Here is a 17,051-nt window from a genome sequence, read left to right on the forward strand (position 1 = left end):
TCTCATTTCTTTGGAGATACATTACTTTTTTAAAAAAGATTTTATTTATTTATCTGACAGACAGAGATCACAATTGTGTGGAGAGGCAGGCAGAGAGAGAGGAGGAAACAGGCTCCCCGCTGAGCAGAGACCCTGATGCGATGCGGGGCTCGATCCCAGGACCCTGAAATCATGACCTGAGCCAAAGGCAGAAGCTTAACCCACTGAGCCACCCAGGCATCCCTGGAAAATATTCCTTTTTTTTTAAAGACTTTTTTTTAAAGATCATATTTATTTATTTATTTATTTGTCAGAGAGAAAGAGAGAGCACAAGCAGGCAGAGTGGCCCAGAGAGGCAGAGAGAGAAGCAGGCTCCCCGCTGAGCAAGGAGCCCAATGTGGGACTGATCCTAGGACCCTAGGATCATGTCCTGAGCCGAAGGCAGCAGCTTAACTGACTGAGCCACCCAGGCATCCCTGGAAACATATTTCTAAGATCATTTTCTATACTAAAGTATTGGAATTCCTGAATGAAATTGCTAAATTCATGGAAAATATAAAATTCTAAGTATTGATAAGAAGAAACAAGGCATTACAATACATCAATAGGAAGCCAAAGAAATTGAAGGGAAAGTTAACATTTCTTCCCCTCTTCACCAAAGGAAAACTAGGCCTGGTGGTTTTATAATTAAGTCTCACCAGACTTCAAAGAAGGGTTGATTTCTATCTTATGTAAAAGGTTCTTTCAGAAAGTAGAAGAGTGAGAGCTCCCTAGCTCATTTTATGAGGTTAGTGTAACCTTGATCCCAAAACCAAATAATGACAATTAAAGGGAAGAAAATTAGAGGGCGCCTGGGTGGCTCAGTGGGTTAAGCCTCTGCCTTTGGCTCAGGTCATGATTTCAGGTCCTCTCTGCTCAGCAGGCAGCCTGCTTCCCCTCTCTCTCTGCCTGCTCCTCTGCCTTGTGATCTCTTTCTCTGTGTCAAATAAATAAATAAAATTTTTTTAAAAGAGAAGAAAATTAGAATTCATTTCACTTATGAGATGGTTATAAAATCCTAAACAACATATTAACTATATGAATCAGAGTGTATTTTATTTTATTTTTTTTAAAGATTTTATTTATTTACTTGAAAGACACAGATCACAAGTAGGGAGAGAGGCAGGCAGAGAGAGAGGAGGAAACAGGCTCCCGACGTGGGGCTCGATCCCAGGACTCTGGGATTATGACCTGAGCTGAAGGCATAGGCTTTAACTCACTGAGCCACCCAGGTGCCCTGCCAACCCCATTTTTTAATGCAACTCCTTTAAAATGCAGTTGAAGTTCTGGGGCCAATTCTGTAGGGCTCACAGTTCGGATCGGCTGTTCATATTTTACCATCCGTGGGACCGAACCTGGAGTTATGTCTCTAGATTTTACATTTTGCAATCCTGGGGATAACTTCATAGAATCCACAGTCTTAAGTTGTGGCATTGGCTTCACCCCCAGATATTCTGCACCTGGAAGTAGAGATGTAGTGGTCATTACTGCAGATTCTGTGACTTGATGCAGTGGCTTTGGGCTCATTTCCTTAGATGCTGTTCTTTGACCCAGTGATCTTGGGACTGCCCCTAAATGTTCCATTATTTGACGCTGTGACTGTTTTGACTCAGTCAGATTTCTGATTATGGGGTCAGAAGCCAACCCCATAGTTTTCATCATTTGATGGCTTTGCCTTGGACTCATCTCTGAAGATTCTAAGATTTGATGCCTTGGGGTCAAACTTGGAGATTCCATGACCTGATGAGGTAGCCCTGGGGTTAATGCTGTAGTTTTTGTGCCGTGAACATATGCTCGTGACCCTCTGCTCTATATTAAGTTCTAGGACATGTTTTGGCTCCTTCTGCAGTCCAGTGGTTTTCTCTGGAATTAGGTCAGCTCCTGAACTTTTGGGAAGTGGAGTGCCCAATGATGTAACTAAGGGCCTGGATTTAAGGATTTGCGGGCCATCCCCAAGTTGTGACTGCTTCCCTGGGATAAGTGACTGTGAAATTTTTGTTTCTGTTCTATTTAATCCAGATTCCACTCCAATATTCACATGGAGCTGAAATGATGGACAGTTTGGGAATTTATTGTAGAGACTTTGTTCAGTGCTTTGATGAAGGGGCATAGATACCTGGACTTGAGGTTTCTCTGGTTCAGGAACTCCTCCTTGTGCCTCAGTTAAATAATTCAGCATTGCCCGTGACTCCCTCACAGGCAGAGGCACTGTTTGTTCCCTCAAAGTATCAACCTTCCAAGCCATATGTCCCTCTAACTCCCACCTAGCCAAAGGAGAGAGCCGGATTGGAGCCCACCCCGAGAATCGTGGTCTTGCCTTGGTGAAAATAAAATCTGGCCCATGATCCAATGTCAAATGACTCTTGCTCTCTCCCCCATTCTTTGTTTTTTCTTGTTGGCAGAGATCTGGGGATTCAAACACAGAGTCGATAAAAGAGCTTTGGGACCTTAAGGGTGAAAGAGCTGCCAAATTCTGTAAAAGTCTTGATTTCCCAAACTCTGAGAGCTGAAAAGGAGGCAGGGGTGTGCCTTTGCTCCTGAACAGGGAAGACTGGTTTTTGGGTAAAATAGGTAAACCATGGCTCCGGAGTTGCCAGGTTGTTCCTTCAGAAAAGACGGGAAGGTGGGACAGGCTGGAGTTGTTGCATAATGATCCAGAGGAGCTGCTGTCCTTAGTAGAATGTTTTGCCTTCTTACAGCCACAACAGGGTAGAACAGGCTCCTGAGCCACAAGCACAGAGGAGGTGGAGGAAGAAATCACATCCTGTGATTCAGGCAAACACATTTCCATAAGACTTGATCTAAGAAATAAAGAAAAGTTTCCATTTGCTTTGAGGCCGGAAAAAGTAGGAAAAGGGAAAGGTAATGGCTATTTCAAATGTGAAATATTTTGGCCTGAGGGAGAACAATAACAACAAAAGAGGTTGTTTTCCCCAATATCAATTACTCATGTAAAGAATTCCTCTACCAGGAGGAGAGGAAGGTATGGGTCTCCATTCCAGTCAGAAATGATCCATGGACAAAACCTTTGGACCCAGAATTTATCCCCACTGCCAAAACTAAGTAAATAAGCAACCAACTAACAATCTCTCTTTTCCCTCTCTTTTTCCCTCCCTCTTTCCCTCTCTACTACCTCCCTTCTTCGGTCTCTTCCTCCCTCCCTCTTAAAAGTTCTACCACCTTTGGGGCATCTGGCTAGCTCGGCTGGTAGAGCATGCAATTCTTGATCTCAAGAATTCAACCCCCACATTGTGGGTAGAGTTTACCTAAGACAAAAACAAAAACTCCCACCATCCAACCTCCTCCCAGAAACGACCTTCCCTGACCTTGCACATTCCAGATGTTGGAAGATCTGATGAAGACTTCTGTCCATGGACCAGAGTACATACTCCTGGGCCCATCCCATAGGGAGACCTGAAAAGCTGGACACAAGAGTAGGTCAATGTCACTGAAGTGATATTAAAGTACTAGTAAGGAAACCAATAAGAATAGTGACTTCACTTAGAAAAGGAACAGCTATCACTGTGAGGGAAGTAAAACAGTACTAGGTTCCTTTCTCCTAACTCATACAAAGTTTATCAGTAGAGTAAGCTGAAGAGAGGAGGAATAGACAGTGAAGGTCAACTCTACTCACTGTGTCTGATTAGATTCAGAGCAGCTCATCCTAAGATTTTCTTCCCACTGGGAAGCTGGGAGCAGAGGTAAAGAAGCTTTTAGCACCCTAATTGTTGATACCACCTCTACCCTGTTCCGCCCCTTGTTTTACAGATAAGACAACAAAAGTGAAATTGTGCCTAGGATCATTAAGTTAATTAGTGGTAGAACTCAGACTTAACCCAGGTCTCAAGTTTTCATGTTTTGAACTCTACTATGCTGCCTTCACCATGTAGTAGATTAAGCTGTTGGAAAGAGCAGGAACAATCATGCGAGTAGGGAGTTGGAGTAGGGGAACCAAAGTTCATAACACATATTTTTTCCCCCAAAGGAGTCTATCCAGTGCCTATGACAGGGGAAAAAGTTATCAGCACTTCCTACACCAAACATTAATCTCACCAAATTTCTTTCCTGATACTCTGAGTTCTACACAAAAGGAAAATTAGGCAAGTAAGCATGGGGAAAGGAATCATAGGAAGAATTATCAATCTGTTTACATCTCTCTGGAAGTTGCTAAAAAGAATCTAGCATCTTTGGAGATGCTAGAAAGAATAAGCACATTTCTTTCATTTATATAATCTTTCTCAAATTCCCTCCCTCAACCTGTTTATTAAAGTCTGGAGTTTTAAAGCAGACCCACAGTTGATTTGTCATTAGCCTTGAGCTGAAGAATAAAGGATAGGATCTTTCTGACCTGTGAGTTTCTGGATCTTTTTCAATTTACGCTGCTTTGAAGTCTAGAGAAGCACAAAGAGAAAAAAATAAAATCAGAAAATGTTCTAGGTTAGAGAATCAAGAGCACATTTCCTCTCACAGACACAAATATTGATACAGTTGGTGTCCATAACCACAGCACAACTGGCACCCCATCATGTATTCATAGATCATTTAATGAGTGCTTACTAAGTTCTAGGCATTAAGTTGGGGGCTAGGACTACAAAGATAAATATGACCCCTGTATTCTGGGAATTCACATTCATAGGGAAAACAGATGTCTAAACAGCTAAGTTATAATACAGTGTGGTAAATATATAACACATAAATAATATATAAATAAATATATAACAGAAACATGTAAATATATCAATAAATACATTTATTAAAATTTATAGATATATTAATATATATGTAACAGAAATAGAAGTGTTAGAGAATAAAATGACAGTGATTAACTGCCTGGGAGAGATGGGAAAAATTACTCAAGAAGTAGCCATTTGTACTGGAGTCTGAAGAATCAGCAGAAAGTTTTGAGGTGAAAAAAGAGCATTCCAGGCAAGTCAAAAGCAACATCACCAAGAAGATTATAAAGTCATGACTGTCAGGTGCACATTTGCTAAGACAAAAGCTGAAAATAGAAGTGGAAGCCAGATTTCGCCAAATGATGGAATTTTAATTTTATCCTTTAGGTCAGAATTTCCCAATCAGTAACGTGATCTCCTGAGTTTTTTGCAAGCATGCTCCAAGTCACGTTAAAGGCAGAAATTATGTTTGTTACCATTTCAAATAAAACAATTTTTATTTCTCCCTTTTGAATCATGACATCAGTCTCAGAGAGTGTATTATAAGAGCCTACATAATACTATTCATAATATTGCCAAATGTTTTAGGTAAACAGTGTTGAATAAAAGTGTTAAAAGCAGAAATTCTCCCAAGAATGGTGGTTCAACATAAGAAAGTAAATCAGTGTGATACACCACATTAATAACACAAAGGGGAAAAAAGCTGGAGAATTATCTCAACTGGTAGAGTAAAAAGATTGCCAAAATCCAACACCTATTCATGATTTAATAAAAAAAATAAAGACACTCCACAAACTAGGGATAGAAGGGAATTTCCTCAATATAGTAAGGGGTATTAATGAAAAACCCATAGCTAATACCATTCTCCATAGCGAAAGCCTGAGAGCTTTTCTTTTAAGGTAGTGAACAGACAAGGATGCTCCATTTCACTACTTTTCTTTAACATTGTGCTAGAAACTCCAACCAGAGCAATTAGGTAAGAAAAATAAAAGCCATCCTTTCCTTTGGAAAGGAAAAGTTAAACAATCTCTATCTCTGTTCATAAATGACATAATCTTATTTACAGAAAATCATAAAGAATACACACACACACACACACAAAACCCAATTAGAACTAATAAATGAATTTAGCAAAGTTACAGAATGCACTATCAACACACAAAAATCAGTTGTAATTTTTTTTTAAGTTGGCTCCATACTGGGCCCAATGGAGAGCTTGACCTCATGACCCTAAGATCAAGATAAAGATCAATATCAAGACCTAAGCTGAGATCAGGAGTTGGATGCTTAGGGGTACCTAGGTGGTTCAGTCGTCAAGCATCTGCCTTCTGCTTGGGTCATGATCCCAGGGTCCTGGGATCAAGCCCCAAATCTGGCTCCATGCTCAGTTGGAAGCCTGCTTCTCCCTCTCCCACTCCCCTTGCTTGTGTTCACTCTCTCACTGTATCTCTCTCTCTCTGTCAAATAAATAAATAAAATACTTTTTAAAATAAATAATTATTTAATTTAATTTTTCAAAAAATGATTGAAAATAGAAACCCTGCCTAAGTTTCCAGCCTGCCTCAAGAAGTTGGGATTTATCAGCCTCCACAAATATATTAATATCAGCCAATTTTTCAATATCTCTCTCCCCGCCCCCACTTCCCGCTGTGTGTGTGTGTGTGTGCGTGTGTGTGTGTCTATATGTGTGTGTGTGTGGTGTTATAATAAAGAACACATCTGGTGTTTGTCCCAGACTCCTGACACAGAGCTTCAAAAACACTGGGAATTTCCTGAGTGATAGGAATGCCTTGGTTATGCTAATGAGGTAGAAAAGAAATGTTACTTCTCCCTTTACTTTAGGAGGCTGAATTAACCTTGATTCTAGAATCTTATCAAGATGTTATTAGAAAGGAAAACCCACAGGTCGTCTCTTTCATGGAAACAGATGCAAAATTCCTAAACTTAATATCGGCAAACTTGATCCAACAATATATAAAAAGGATCATGAACAGTATCGCAAACATGTTATATTTGTTTCAGGAATTTACAGTTGGTTTAATATTTTAAAAATTCATTGTAATTCAGCACTTTAATAGAATAAACAGGAAAAATTGTATGAACATCTAAATACAGGCAGAAAAAGTGCTTGATAAAATTCAACACCCATTCATGCTAAAATTCTTAGCAAACCAGAAGTAAAAGGGAGCTTTCTTCATCTGCTAAACGATATTTACAAAAACCACACAGCAAACATTACACACAAATGGTGAATTAAAGAAAACCTTCCTCTAAAGGTTTAAAGAAAATCTTCCTCTAAAAAAAGAAGATAAAAATCCCCACTATCTACTGAACATAGTACTGGGAATCCTACTCCATGCAATAAAGCAAGGAGAAGAAATAGAAGTGATAGGATTAGAAAGGAAGAGATAAAGTTATCATATGCAGACAATGTGACTATGTAGGGAATCACAATATGCTTTTCAAAAGGCATCTACCGATAAATTTTCAGGATTGACAAGCAAATTTAGCAAGATTTTTAGTTAAAAGGTCAATATAGAAAAACCTTTTTTTTGAAAAGTCCATTTTATTTTGAGGTATTTATTATTATTTTTTAAAGATTTTATTTATGGGTGCCTGGGTGGCTCAGTGGGTAAAGCCTCTGTCTTTGGCTCAGGTCATGATCTCAGGATCCTGGGATTGAGGCCCGCATCGGGCTCTCTGCTTGGTAGGGAGCCTGCTTCTCCTTTCTCTCCCTCTGCCTGCCTCTCTGCGTACTTGTGATCTCTGTCTGTCAAATAAATGAATAAAAAAAAATCTTTAAAGATTTTATTTTTAAAATTAAAATTAAAATTAAATTAAAAAAATTTAAAATAAATCTTTAAAGATTTTATTTATTTATTTATTTATTTATTTATTTATTTTTATTTATTTGAGATAGAGACAGTGAGAGAGAGCATGAGAGGGAAGAAGATCAGAGGGAGAAGCAGACTCCCTGTGGAGCTGGGAGCCTGATGCGGGACTCGAATCTGGAACTCCAGGATTATGACCTGAGCCAAAGGCAGTTGCTTAACCAGCTGAGCCACCCAGGCACCCTATTTTGAAGTATTGATATAATTTAGAAAATGATCTTTTTTTGAAGATTTTATTTTTAAATAATCTCTACACCCAGTGTGGAGCTCAAACTTACGATCCCAAGATCAAGAGTCACATGCTCTACTGACTGAGCCAGGCAGGTGCCCCTAGAAAATGGCATTTAAAATACCAGATGTTGGGGCACCTGGGTGGCCCTGTGGGTTAAAGCCTCTGCCTTCGGTTCAGGTAATGATCCCAGGGTCCTGGGATCGAGCCCCACATTAGGCTCTCTGCTCAGCGGGGCAGAGAGCTGAGCAGAGAGCCTGCTTCCCCCTCTCTCTCTGTCTGCTTCTCTGCCTACTTGTGATCTCTGTCTGCCAAATAAATAAATAATATCTTTTAAAAAAATAATAATAAAAAAAATAAAATAAAATGCCAGACATTGTGTCCCTCCTAATAATCATCATGACCTTTGAAATTGTCTTCCCTCCCTCCAAAGAAGTAATTCTGATAAGTCTTAGACCCAACTTCCCCATTTAAAGAAATAGAGAAGAAGAATGGAACATATTAAATAACAACATGGTTATTTAATCAGTAAAATCTTGCCTGCAAAACTCTAGAGGACAAATGATCCATTTAACATATAAATGGAAAGAATAAAAGAAAGATATGGAGGTAGGGAATCTCAACCAATCTCAATATGTGAACCTTATTTAGATCTTGAGTCAAACGGACTATAAAAAATAATTTATATCATTTATGATACATTTGTTATTTGAATACTGATGGATATTTGATGGTACTCAAAGATTTTTGTTAAATTTTTAGGCATAATAACGACACTGTGATAAGTATTTTCTCTTAAAAGAGTCTTTACCTTTTAGACACACATATTTAATTATGAATTAAATTTTGTTACCCGACATTTGATTCAAAACAATGCAGAGTTGAAGCTGGGTTATGAAATCATGAAGATTCATTATGCACTTTTTTTTAAAAGATGTATTTATTTATTTATTTGACAGACAGAGATCACAAGTAGGCAGAGAGGCAGGCAGAGAGGGAGGAAGGGAAGCAGGCTCCCCACTGAGCAGAGAGCCCAACTCAGGGCTCTGCTGGATCCCAGGACCCCCTGGGATCATGACCTGAGCAAAGGCAGAGGTTTTAACCCACGGGGCCACCCAGGTGCCCCTTATTATGCACTTCTATGTGATTTTGATTTGTTTAAAAATTTCCATAAAATGACAAGAAAAATATTTACTATAGCTCCAAAAATCCCTCTTTATTGAAAGTTAAATATTATTAAAAGAAATTAAAAAGGCCTAAATAAATGGAAAGACAAACACATTCAAGGATCAGAAGACTCATTATTTTTACTATATTAATTATCCTTAAACTGACCTATAAATTCAGTGCAATTCCCATAAAAATCCTGCATATTTTTGTGTGACAATTAACAGGATAATTAAAAAATTAATTGATGCGGGACTACATACAGAAATGCCAATGACCTGGGATGCCTGCGTGGCTCTGTCAGTTGAGTGTCCACTCTTGGTTTTGGCTTGGGTTGTGATCCTGCACTGGGCATTGCACTTAGTAGGAAGTTGCTTTAGATTCTCTCTCTCCCTCTCCCTCTGCTCACACGTGGGCACGTGCTCTCTCTCTAAAATAAATAAAGTAAATCTTAAGAAAAAAAGAAAGAAATGCCAATGACCTAGAATAACTAGACAGTGTTGAAGAAGATCAAAGTTGTAAGAGACAACCAAACTTCAAGACTTACTACAAAGTCACATTAATAAAGACAGTGAAGTACAAGGATAGACAGACCAACGTAACAAAATAAAGAGCCCTGAAACTGACCCACACATGGGTACATTTATATGATTTATGACAGGGTCATCAATGCAATTGAAAGAGAAAAAGTGATGGTCTTTTCAATAAATGGTGCTGGGAGAAATGACTGGAGTTTAGAGTGTGATGATGAGGTAGTCATGTAAGTGTAGGGTCGGATTTAAAATTTTGATATTTTGTTCATCATAAATTTTCCACATTAATTTTTATTATTAAATAATATTGTATGAAATATTACCTTGTTTACTAAGCTTTTTGATGCCCCTTAAATTTTGTGCCCAAGGTGAATGGTTCTCTAATTTCACCCAGTCCCTGCCTTCCTGGAGGGATTGGAAGAAAGAACTTTGATCCCTACCTTATACCATACACAAAAATGTGCTTTGAGATGGATCATAGGCCTTAATGTAAACGAAAAAAAAAAAGGTGGGGGGGGCTTCTAGAAAAAACATAGAAGACTATTATCATAGCCCGGGGGCAGGCAAAAATTTCTTACATTGGAAATGACAAAAAAACCCTGAGCATAAAAGCAAAAATGGATACATTGGATTTCATTAAAATTAAGAACTTCTGTTCATTAGCACACCACTGTGAGTGAAAAGATAAGCCACAGTGGGAAGATTTATTTTCAATACCTATATCTGACAAACAATTCACGTCTATAATATTTAAAGAGTTCCTACAAATTAGTAAGTAAAAGATTGACAATCCAACCGTTAAAAATGGGCCAAAAAATTGAACAGGGAGGTCATAAAAGAGGATTTTCAAGTGACCAATAAACATAAGAAGTTTCTCAAAATCATTAATAAACATGGAAATGCACATTATAAACCACAACACAATGCCAAACACACTACCTAGAGTGGCTAAAATTAAAAAGATGGTCAATGTCAAGTGTTAACAAGAATGTGGAGAAACTAGAACTCTCATACTCTACTAATGGAAGTATAAATCAGTATAATTATTTTAGAGAACTGTTTGGTATCATCTACTAAAATTGAACATACATAGCACATGGCCAGGCATATTTCCAATGGAAATAGGGTTCCACATCAACAATGTATCATTTACAATTAACATCTTGAAACTTTATCTTACAGTTTATAGACACTTTATATACATTTTAACTATAAAAAAAACTGACTTTGAAATGCAATATGCAAGAAGGAAATTTTTTTTTATTTTTTAAATTTTAACTCTTGCATAGTTAACATACAGTGTTATGTTCAGTTTCAGGTATATAATACAGTGACTCAACAGTTCTATATATTACTCAGAGCTCATCAAGATACTCTTATGGTGCCTGGCTGGCTCAGTTGGTAGAGTGTGCCACCCTTGATCTTGGGATTGTAGGTTTGACCCTCCTATTGAGTATAAAGATCACTTAAAAAAAATCTTAAAAAGAATAAAGACAGTATACTTTTTTTTTTAAGATTTTATTTCTTTATTTGACAGAAAGAGATCACAAGTAGGCAGAGAGGCAGGCAGAGAGAGAGGAGTAAGCAGGCTCCCTGCTGAGCAGAGAGCCCGATATGGGGCTCAATCCCAGGACACTGGGACCATGACCCAAGCCGAAGGCAGAGGCATTAACCCACTGAGCCACCCAGGCACCCAAAGACACTATACTCTTAATCTCCTTCACCTGTTTCATTCATCCTCCCACCCACCACCCCTCTGGTAACCATCTGTTTGTTTTCTATAGATAAGAGTCTGTATTATGGTTTGTCTTTCTCATTTTTCTCTTTTGTTCATTTGTTTTATTTCTTAAATGGCACATCTGAGTGAAATCACATGGAATTTGTCTTTCTCTGACTGGCTTATTTTGCTTAGCATTATACTCTCCTGATCCACCTGTGTTGTTGCAAATGGCAGGATTTCAGTCTTTTTTATGGCCGAATAATATTCCATTGTATATGTATATCACATCATCTTTTTCCATTCATCTCCCAATGGATGTATAATTCTATTTTTATAAGGCTCAACGAGGCAAAATTAATCCATGACTGTAGACATTAGAATAGAGATTGCCTCTGGGTGGGAGGAGAACAGACTGGAAAGGACCATGAAGGAACTCTCTAGGATTATGCCAGTATTGTAAACTTGATTGGGGGTGCTAGTTAATAGGTCTATAAATTTATCAAAACTCATCAAACTGTACACTTAAGATCTATGCATTTTGCTGTTTATAATTATGCCTGAATGAAAAGTGTATTTGACAAAAAAGCTTTTTTTACATATATCTGTACTAAGAAATTTTATTAATTACGTAGCAAGGTGACATTGAGGAATTTACACTATACATCCTTCTGGGAAAGGAACGAATGTTTGCCCTCCCCAAAGAGGGTAGCCAGGCCTTTGTTCTTAAGGACTTAGTTTTTCTAATCCATGGCAAGGAGTTAAGTTTCGCCTGCTGAAAAAATGGGCAAGAACCTTAAAGACAACCCTCATATAAGACTAGACCTATGGAGGATTTTAAGCTGAATCGTGCTGGAGGCTTAGTATTTGGTGTTTCCAAGGTTGAGAAGAACAGGAAGCTGGCTTCCTGATATGGAAACAATGCTGAAGCTGCAGTTACACTGGAATAATGAGACCCTGAGCCTGGTGGGATTTAGGTCCTCCTGGTCCTAGGATCTCAGAGATAGTAGACTGGGAGTCTTGACAAAGGTCTCTGTGACCAAGCTTGGCACATTGGAATTGAGTCACAGTTTTTTCCTTCAGATAGCAAAGATGAAAAGCAACAGTTACTCCCATGGGTTAAGGACCTAACCCTCTGGGCACCTGGGTGGGTCAGTTGGTTGAGTGTCTCCTGATTTGGGCTCATGTCCTGATTTGAAGTCATGGGATCAAGTCCCACATTGGGCTCCATGCTCAGTGGGAAACCTGCTTGAGGTTTCTCTCTCTCTCTCTCCCCCTCACTGTCCCTCCCCACTGCTTGCACACATGCTCTCTCTAAATAAATAAAAATAAAATCTTTGTTTTTAACAAAAGTACCTGACCTTCTGCCATTTGGGATAAACTGCAAAAGCTTCAGAATTCCCATACTACACAAAGGTTGGGGGAGGAAAAACTGACCCTGGGCTTTTTAGCCAACCTAGGTGATAGGAGGCTTAAAGCAGATTATACTCAGTGTAGACAAGGAACTATATTTGCCCTTTCTTAAGTGTTCTGGGACAATTCACACCTGTTAAAGTCAATTAACTTTCATGCCTCACCTGTTACATGGGGAAAAGTGGGCATTTGTCTTTTCTCTTCCTCTTAAAGATGTTAAAATGAACTTTGCAACTTTAAAAAACATGATGCTTTAAAATGAAAATATTATATGCCTAATGTCATGTATCATGTATTATGAAAAAGAGATAAAGCGATGTATAAATTCCAAAGGGGTTGACAAATTTTGACAACGAAAGTTTTGAGGGTCAAAACAGGCTGGGAAAAGCCGCTGCATGTGGTGGGATGCTGAGAGATTTTGTTTGTTTGTTTAGTCAATTTTGGCGGAGTGACACAGTCAGCCATGGGAAGCTCTGTGTATGTGGTTTCTCTTTCATAAAGCCAGGGCTATGTTCTATGCTCTAGGCTGGAACAAGTTTGTAGGAGACCAGCTAGCATAGCATAAATAGATGAAGTCCTAGTTAAGACAGTAATAAATACTCAAGTGGGATTGCTGTGTTTGAGAGATGTTTCTGAGAAAAAAAAAATTGAAAGGAACTTTGTGGCCAAATATATTGATAACTAGATCTACCTCCAAGATCTAGAGCATAAGCTAATGCTGTCCAATAGAATTTTCTATGATGATGGAAATATCCAAGATCTGCTCTGTCCAATGTGATCGCCTCTAGCCACATGTGATACTTGAAATGTCTACAATGTGATTAAGGAACTGAATTTTAAATTTTATGTAATTTTGATTAATTTAAATTTGAATGGCCTCACGTGGCCAGTGGATACCGGACTGGATAGCACAGGTCTAGACAATTAATTTGAGTGGAAAGGTGAATATCGCCACATAAATTTTACAAGCACTTCAAATGGCATAGTCAATTTTCAGCCTCCTACCACACAACTTCTGTCTAAGGCATCCTATGTTGTTCAAAATGCCATCATCTTGGGGCTCCTGGGTGGCTCAGTGGGTTAAAGCCTCTGCCTTCAGCTCAGGTCATGATCTCCAGGTCCTGGGATCAAGCCCCGCATCGGGCTCCCTGCTCACTGGGGAGCCTGCTTCCTCCACTCTCTCTGCCTGCCTCACTGCCTACTTGTGATCTTTCTCTGTCAAATAAATAAATAAGATCTTTTTTAAAAAATGCCATCATCTTGTCAGTCATCCAGGGTTAAAATTGAAAAGTCATTTATTCATTTCACAAACATCCAGGGAGCACTTACTAAATGCCAGGCAGGATACTAGGCATAGGGAATACAAAGATGAATATAGTCCTTGTAGGGAAACAGTGACAATATTTATAATTAACTCTTGTATTTGAGGTCCGATCAGGAAAAAAACCAGACTCAGTCCTTTCTCTCTCTTTCTGCTTTACTTTTCACATCCAAACTTTTGTCACAACAGCCCCCTGGAGGCAAAGATTTTTGTCCCTTCCATTTACCGCTGTATCCACAGAGCCTAAAGGAGTGCCTTGGACAGGGTGGTGGTGGTGGCTGGTCACCATTTGAGGAATGAATCCATGCCTCTCCTACCATCCTGCTTTAGTTCCCTTTCCCTCCTTCCCACTACCTCGTTCACAGTCTCCAACTGGCTTAGACAACTGCCATAGACACTTACTGGAGATATTTTAAAGTTTCACTTTCAAAGTGTGGTCCTGGGTCAGTAAGGTAACAGTATATAAAATCAATATACAGAAATTCATTGCATTTCTATATACTAATAATGAAGCCATAGAAAGAGAAATTAAGAAAACAATTCCATGTACAACTTCGCCAAAAATAATAAAAGACCTAGAAATAAACTTCGCCTAGAAGCAAACAAGGAGGGAGAAGCCCTGTACTCAGAAAACTAGAAAAGATTGATGGAAAAAACTGAAGACGGCACAAGTGGAAAGATATTCCATGCTCCTGGCTTGGAACAACAAATATTGTTAAAATACCCATGTTACCCAAAGCAATCTACAGATTTCATGTGATCCCTTTCAAAAAAAAATCATCAGCATTTTTCACAGAGCTAGAACAATCGTAAAATTTGTACAGAACCACAAAAGATCCCAAACTGCCAGAACAATCTTGGGGGAGGACACAAACACACCTGGAGGTGTCACAATTCCAGGTTTCAAGGTGAACTACTACAAAGCTGTAACGATCAAAATAGTATGGTCCTGGCACCAACACAGAACCACAGATCAATGGAACAGAATAGAAAGTTCAGAAAGAAACCCACAATTATGTGGTCAATTAATCTTTGACAAAGGAGGAAAGAATATGTGATGGGAAAAAGTCTCTTCAACAAATGGTGTTGAGAAAACTCAAATAGCGACATGCAAAAGAATGAGATGGGACCATTTTCTTACAACATACACAAAAATAAACTCAAAACGGGTACAGGACCTGTATGGGAGACATGAAGCCATAAAAATCCTGGAAGAGAGCACAGGGAGTAAGATCTTGACATTGGCCACAGCAACATTTTTCTAGATATGTCTCCTGAGGCAAGGGAAAGAAAAGCAGAAATAAACTATTAGGACTACACCAAAACAAAAAGCTTCTGCACGGTACAGGAAGCAATCAACAAAACTGAACAACAACTTACTGAATGGGAGAAGATATTTGCAAATGACATAACCGATAAAGGGTTAGTATCCAAAATATAGAGAGAAATTACACAATTCAACACCCCCCAAACCAAATAATCCAGTTAAAAATGGGCAGAAGAGAGGTGCCTGGGTGGCTCAGTCAGCTAAGTGTCCAACTCTTTATTTCAGCTCAGGTCATGCTCTGAGAGTCATGAGATCAAACCCCATGTTGGGCTCGACACTCAGGGCTGAGTCTTCTTGAGATTCTCTCCCTCTCCTTCTGCCCCTCCCCCACACTCATGTTCTCTCTCTATATATATAATAAGTAAGTAAAATATTTTTTAAAATTTAAAATAGAATTATATTATCCAGTAATTGCATTATTGGGTATTTACCAGAAACTTTGAAAACACTAATTCAAAAGGATATATGTAGGGGCGCCTGGGTGGCTCAGTGGGTTAAAGCCTCTGCCTTCGGCTTCTCTGCCTGCTTCCCCCTCTCCCTCTGCCTGCCTCTCTGCCTACTTGTGATCTCTGTCTGTCAAATAAATAAATAAAATCTTTTTAAAAAATGGGGTTGGCTAGATAGTAAATATTTTAGTCATTGCAAACCCCCTAAGGTTGTCATTGTAACTGCCTCCTGTTGTAGCACGAAAGCAGAGACAATATGTAAAATGAGTGTGGCTGTGTTCCAGTAAATCTTTATTTACAAAAACAGGCACAGGCTAGTCTTGACCCACAGAACACAGTTTGTCAACCCTTGTACCAAAAGAACAAAAACAGAATTTAAATTCCACATAGTAAAGGAAAAAATGGAGTAATTAATCAAAAATACTTAGTTATCCAACTAATAGGAAGGAAATGAGAGAAAAAGAAATACAAAACAGGATGAAATAGAAAGTGCCTTGTAAAAGGGTAATTTTGATCCTAATGTTTTAGTAAGTGCATTAAATACAATGGGATGTGTAATGGAATTGGAAATGGAGGGCGTGCCGTTTGAGGTGGGACGGTCGTGCTGTGTGAGTGGAGGTCTTGGTTCTTGGATTCCGGATGAAAGATTTCTGTGAGGATCCGTGTTCTAATAAAGACAGTTGGGGTTGGGGTTTGGGGGGGATGGGCATTAAGGAGGGCACGTGATATAATGAGCACTGGGTGTTATATGTGACTGATGAATCAGTAAACACTACCCTGAAACTAATAATACAGTGTATGTTAACTAACTTGAATTTAAATAAGGAGAGAAGAAAGTAGCAAGCACAAAGCACTTTATTAAGGCCGGTACACTCTCAAGGTGGGAGAAGGGGGACCACCCAGAGGAGGCAACTGCCCTGAGGCTACAGGAGTCTTTTCTTCCATCCTGTCTGTGTGTGTGTGTGTGTGTCTGTGTGTGTGTGTGTGTGTGTGTGTGTTGGGTGGGGGGTGGAGGGGGTCTTGCCTAATACATTGGTCAGCCTCTAATGGAGACTGCGTCCAATCCTTTGAGGGAGTCCTCCCACAGGCTGAGAGAGGTTAGTTTGTTTTTTTTTTTTTAAAGATTTTTTTTTTAATTTTTTATTTATTTATTTGACAGAGAGAGATCACAAGTAGACAGAGAGGCAGGCAGAGAGAGAGGGAGGGAAGCAGGCTCACTGCCGAGCAGAGAGCCCGATGCGGGACTCGATCCCAGGACCCTGAGATCATGACCTGAGCCGAAGGCAGCGGCTTAACCCACTGAGCCACCCAGGCGC

At 39.1% G+C, this 17,051-nt stretch overlaps 1 protein-coding gene and 1 long non-coding RNA gene across 2 annotated transcripts; both read right to left on the reverse strand.

Annotated features, from left to right (window-relative positions):
• Positions 1 to 1,222: 1,222 nt before the first annotated feature.
• Positions 1,223 to 3,658, reverse strand: LOC123925836. Its single transcript, XM_045979391.1, has 3 exons — positions 3,653 to 3,658; positions 3,345 to 3,440; positions 1,223 to 2,819 (listed from the first exon to the last, which is right to left on the reverse strand). Exons 2-3 carry the CDS (start codon positions 3,422 to 3,424, stop codon positions 1,652 to 1,654), a joined length of 1,248 nt encoding a protein of 415 aa, XP_045835347.1. The 5' UTR covers positions 3,425 to 3,440; positions 3,653 to 3,658; the 3' UTR covers positions 1,223 to 1,651.
• Positions 3,659 to 3,660: 2 nt separating this feature from the next.
• LOC123925837 lies at positions 3,661 to 15,177 on the reverse strand. Its single transcript, XR_006815092.1, has 3 exons — positions 15,141 to 15,177; positions 4,367 to 4,409; positions 3,661 to 3,707 (listed from the first exon to the last, which is right to left on the reverse strand). It is a non-coding gene; the product is annotated as an uncharacterized LOC123925837 (long non-coding RNA).
• Positions 15,178 to 17,051: the final 1,874 nt, after the last annotated feature.

Source organism: Meles meles, chromosome 15, assembly GCF_922984935.1.
Source record: "Meles meles chromosome 15, mMelMel3.1 paternal haplotype, whole genome shotgun sequence".
Classification (NCBI taxonomy): Eukaryota; Metazoa; Chordata; class Mammalia; order Carnivora; family Mustelidae; genus Meles; species Meles meles.

Coding starts and splice junctions, on each gene's coding strand:
- LOC123925836 (XM_045979391.1), bottom strand. CDS start 3,424: ATGGGATGGGCCCAGGAGTATGTACTCTGGTCCATGGACAGAAGTCTT. Junction 2,820..3,344: donor CAACATCTGGAATGTGCAAG/GTCAGGGAAGGT, acceptor TTTATTTCTTAG/ATCAAGTCTTATGGAAATGT.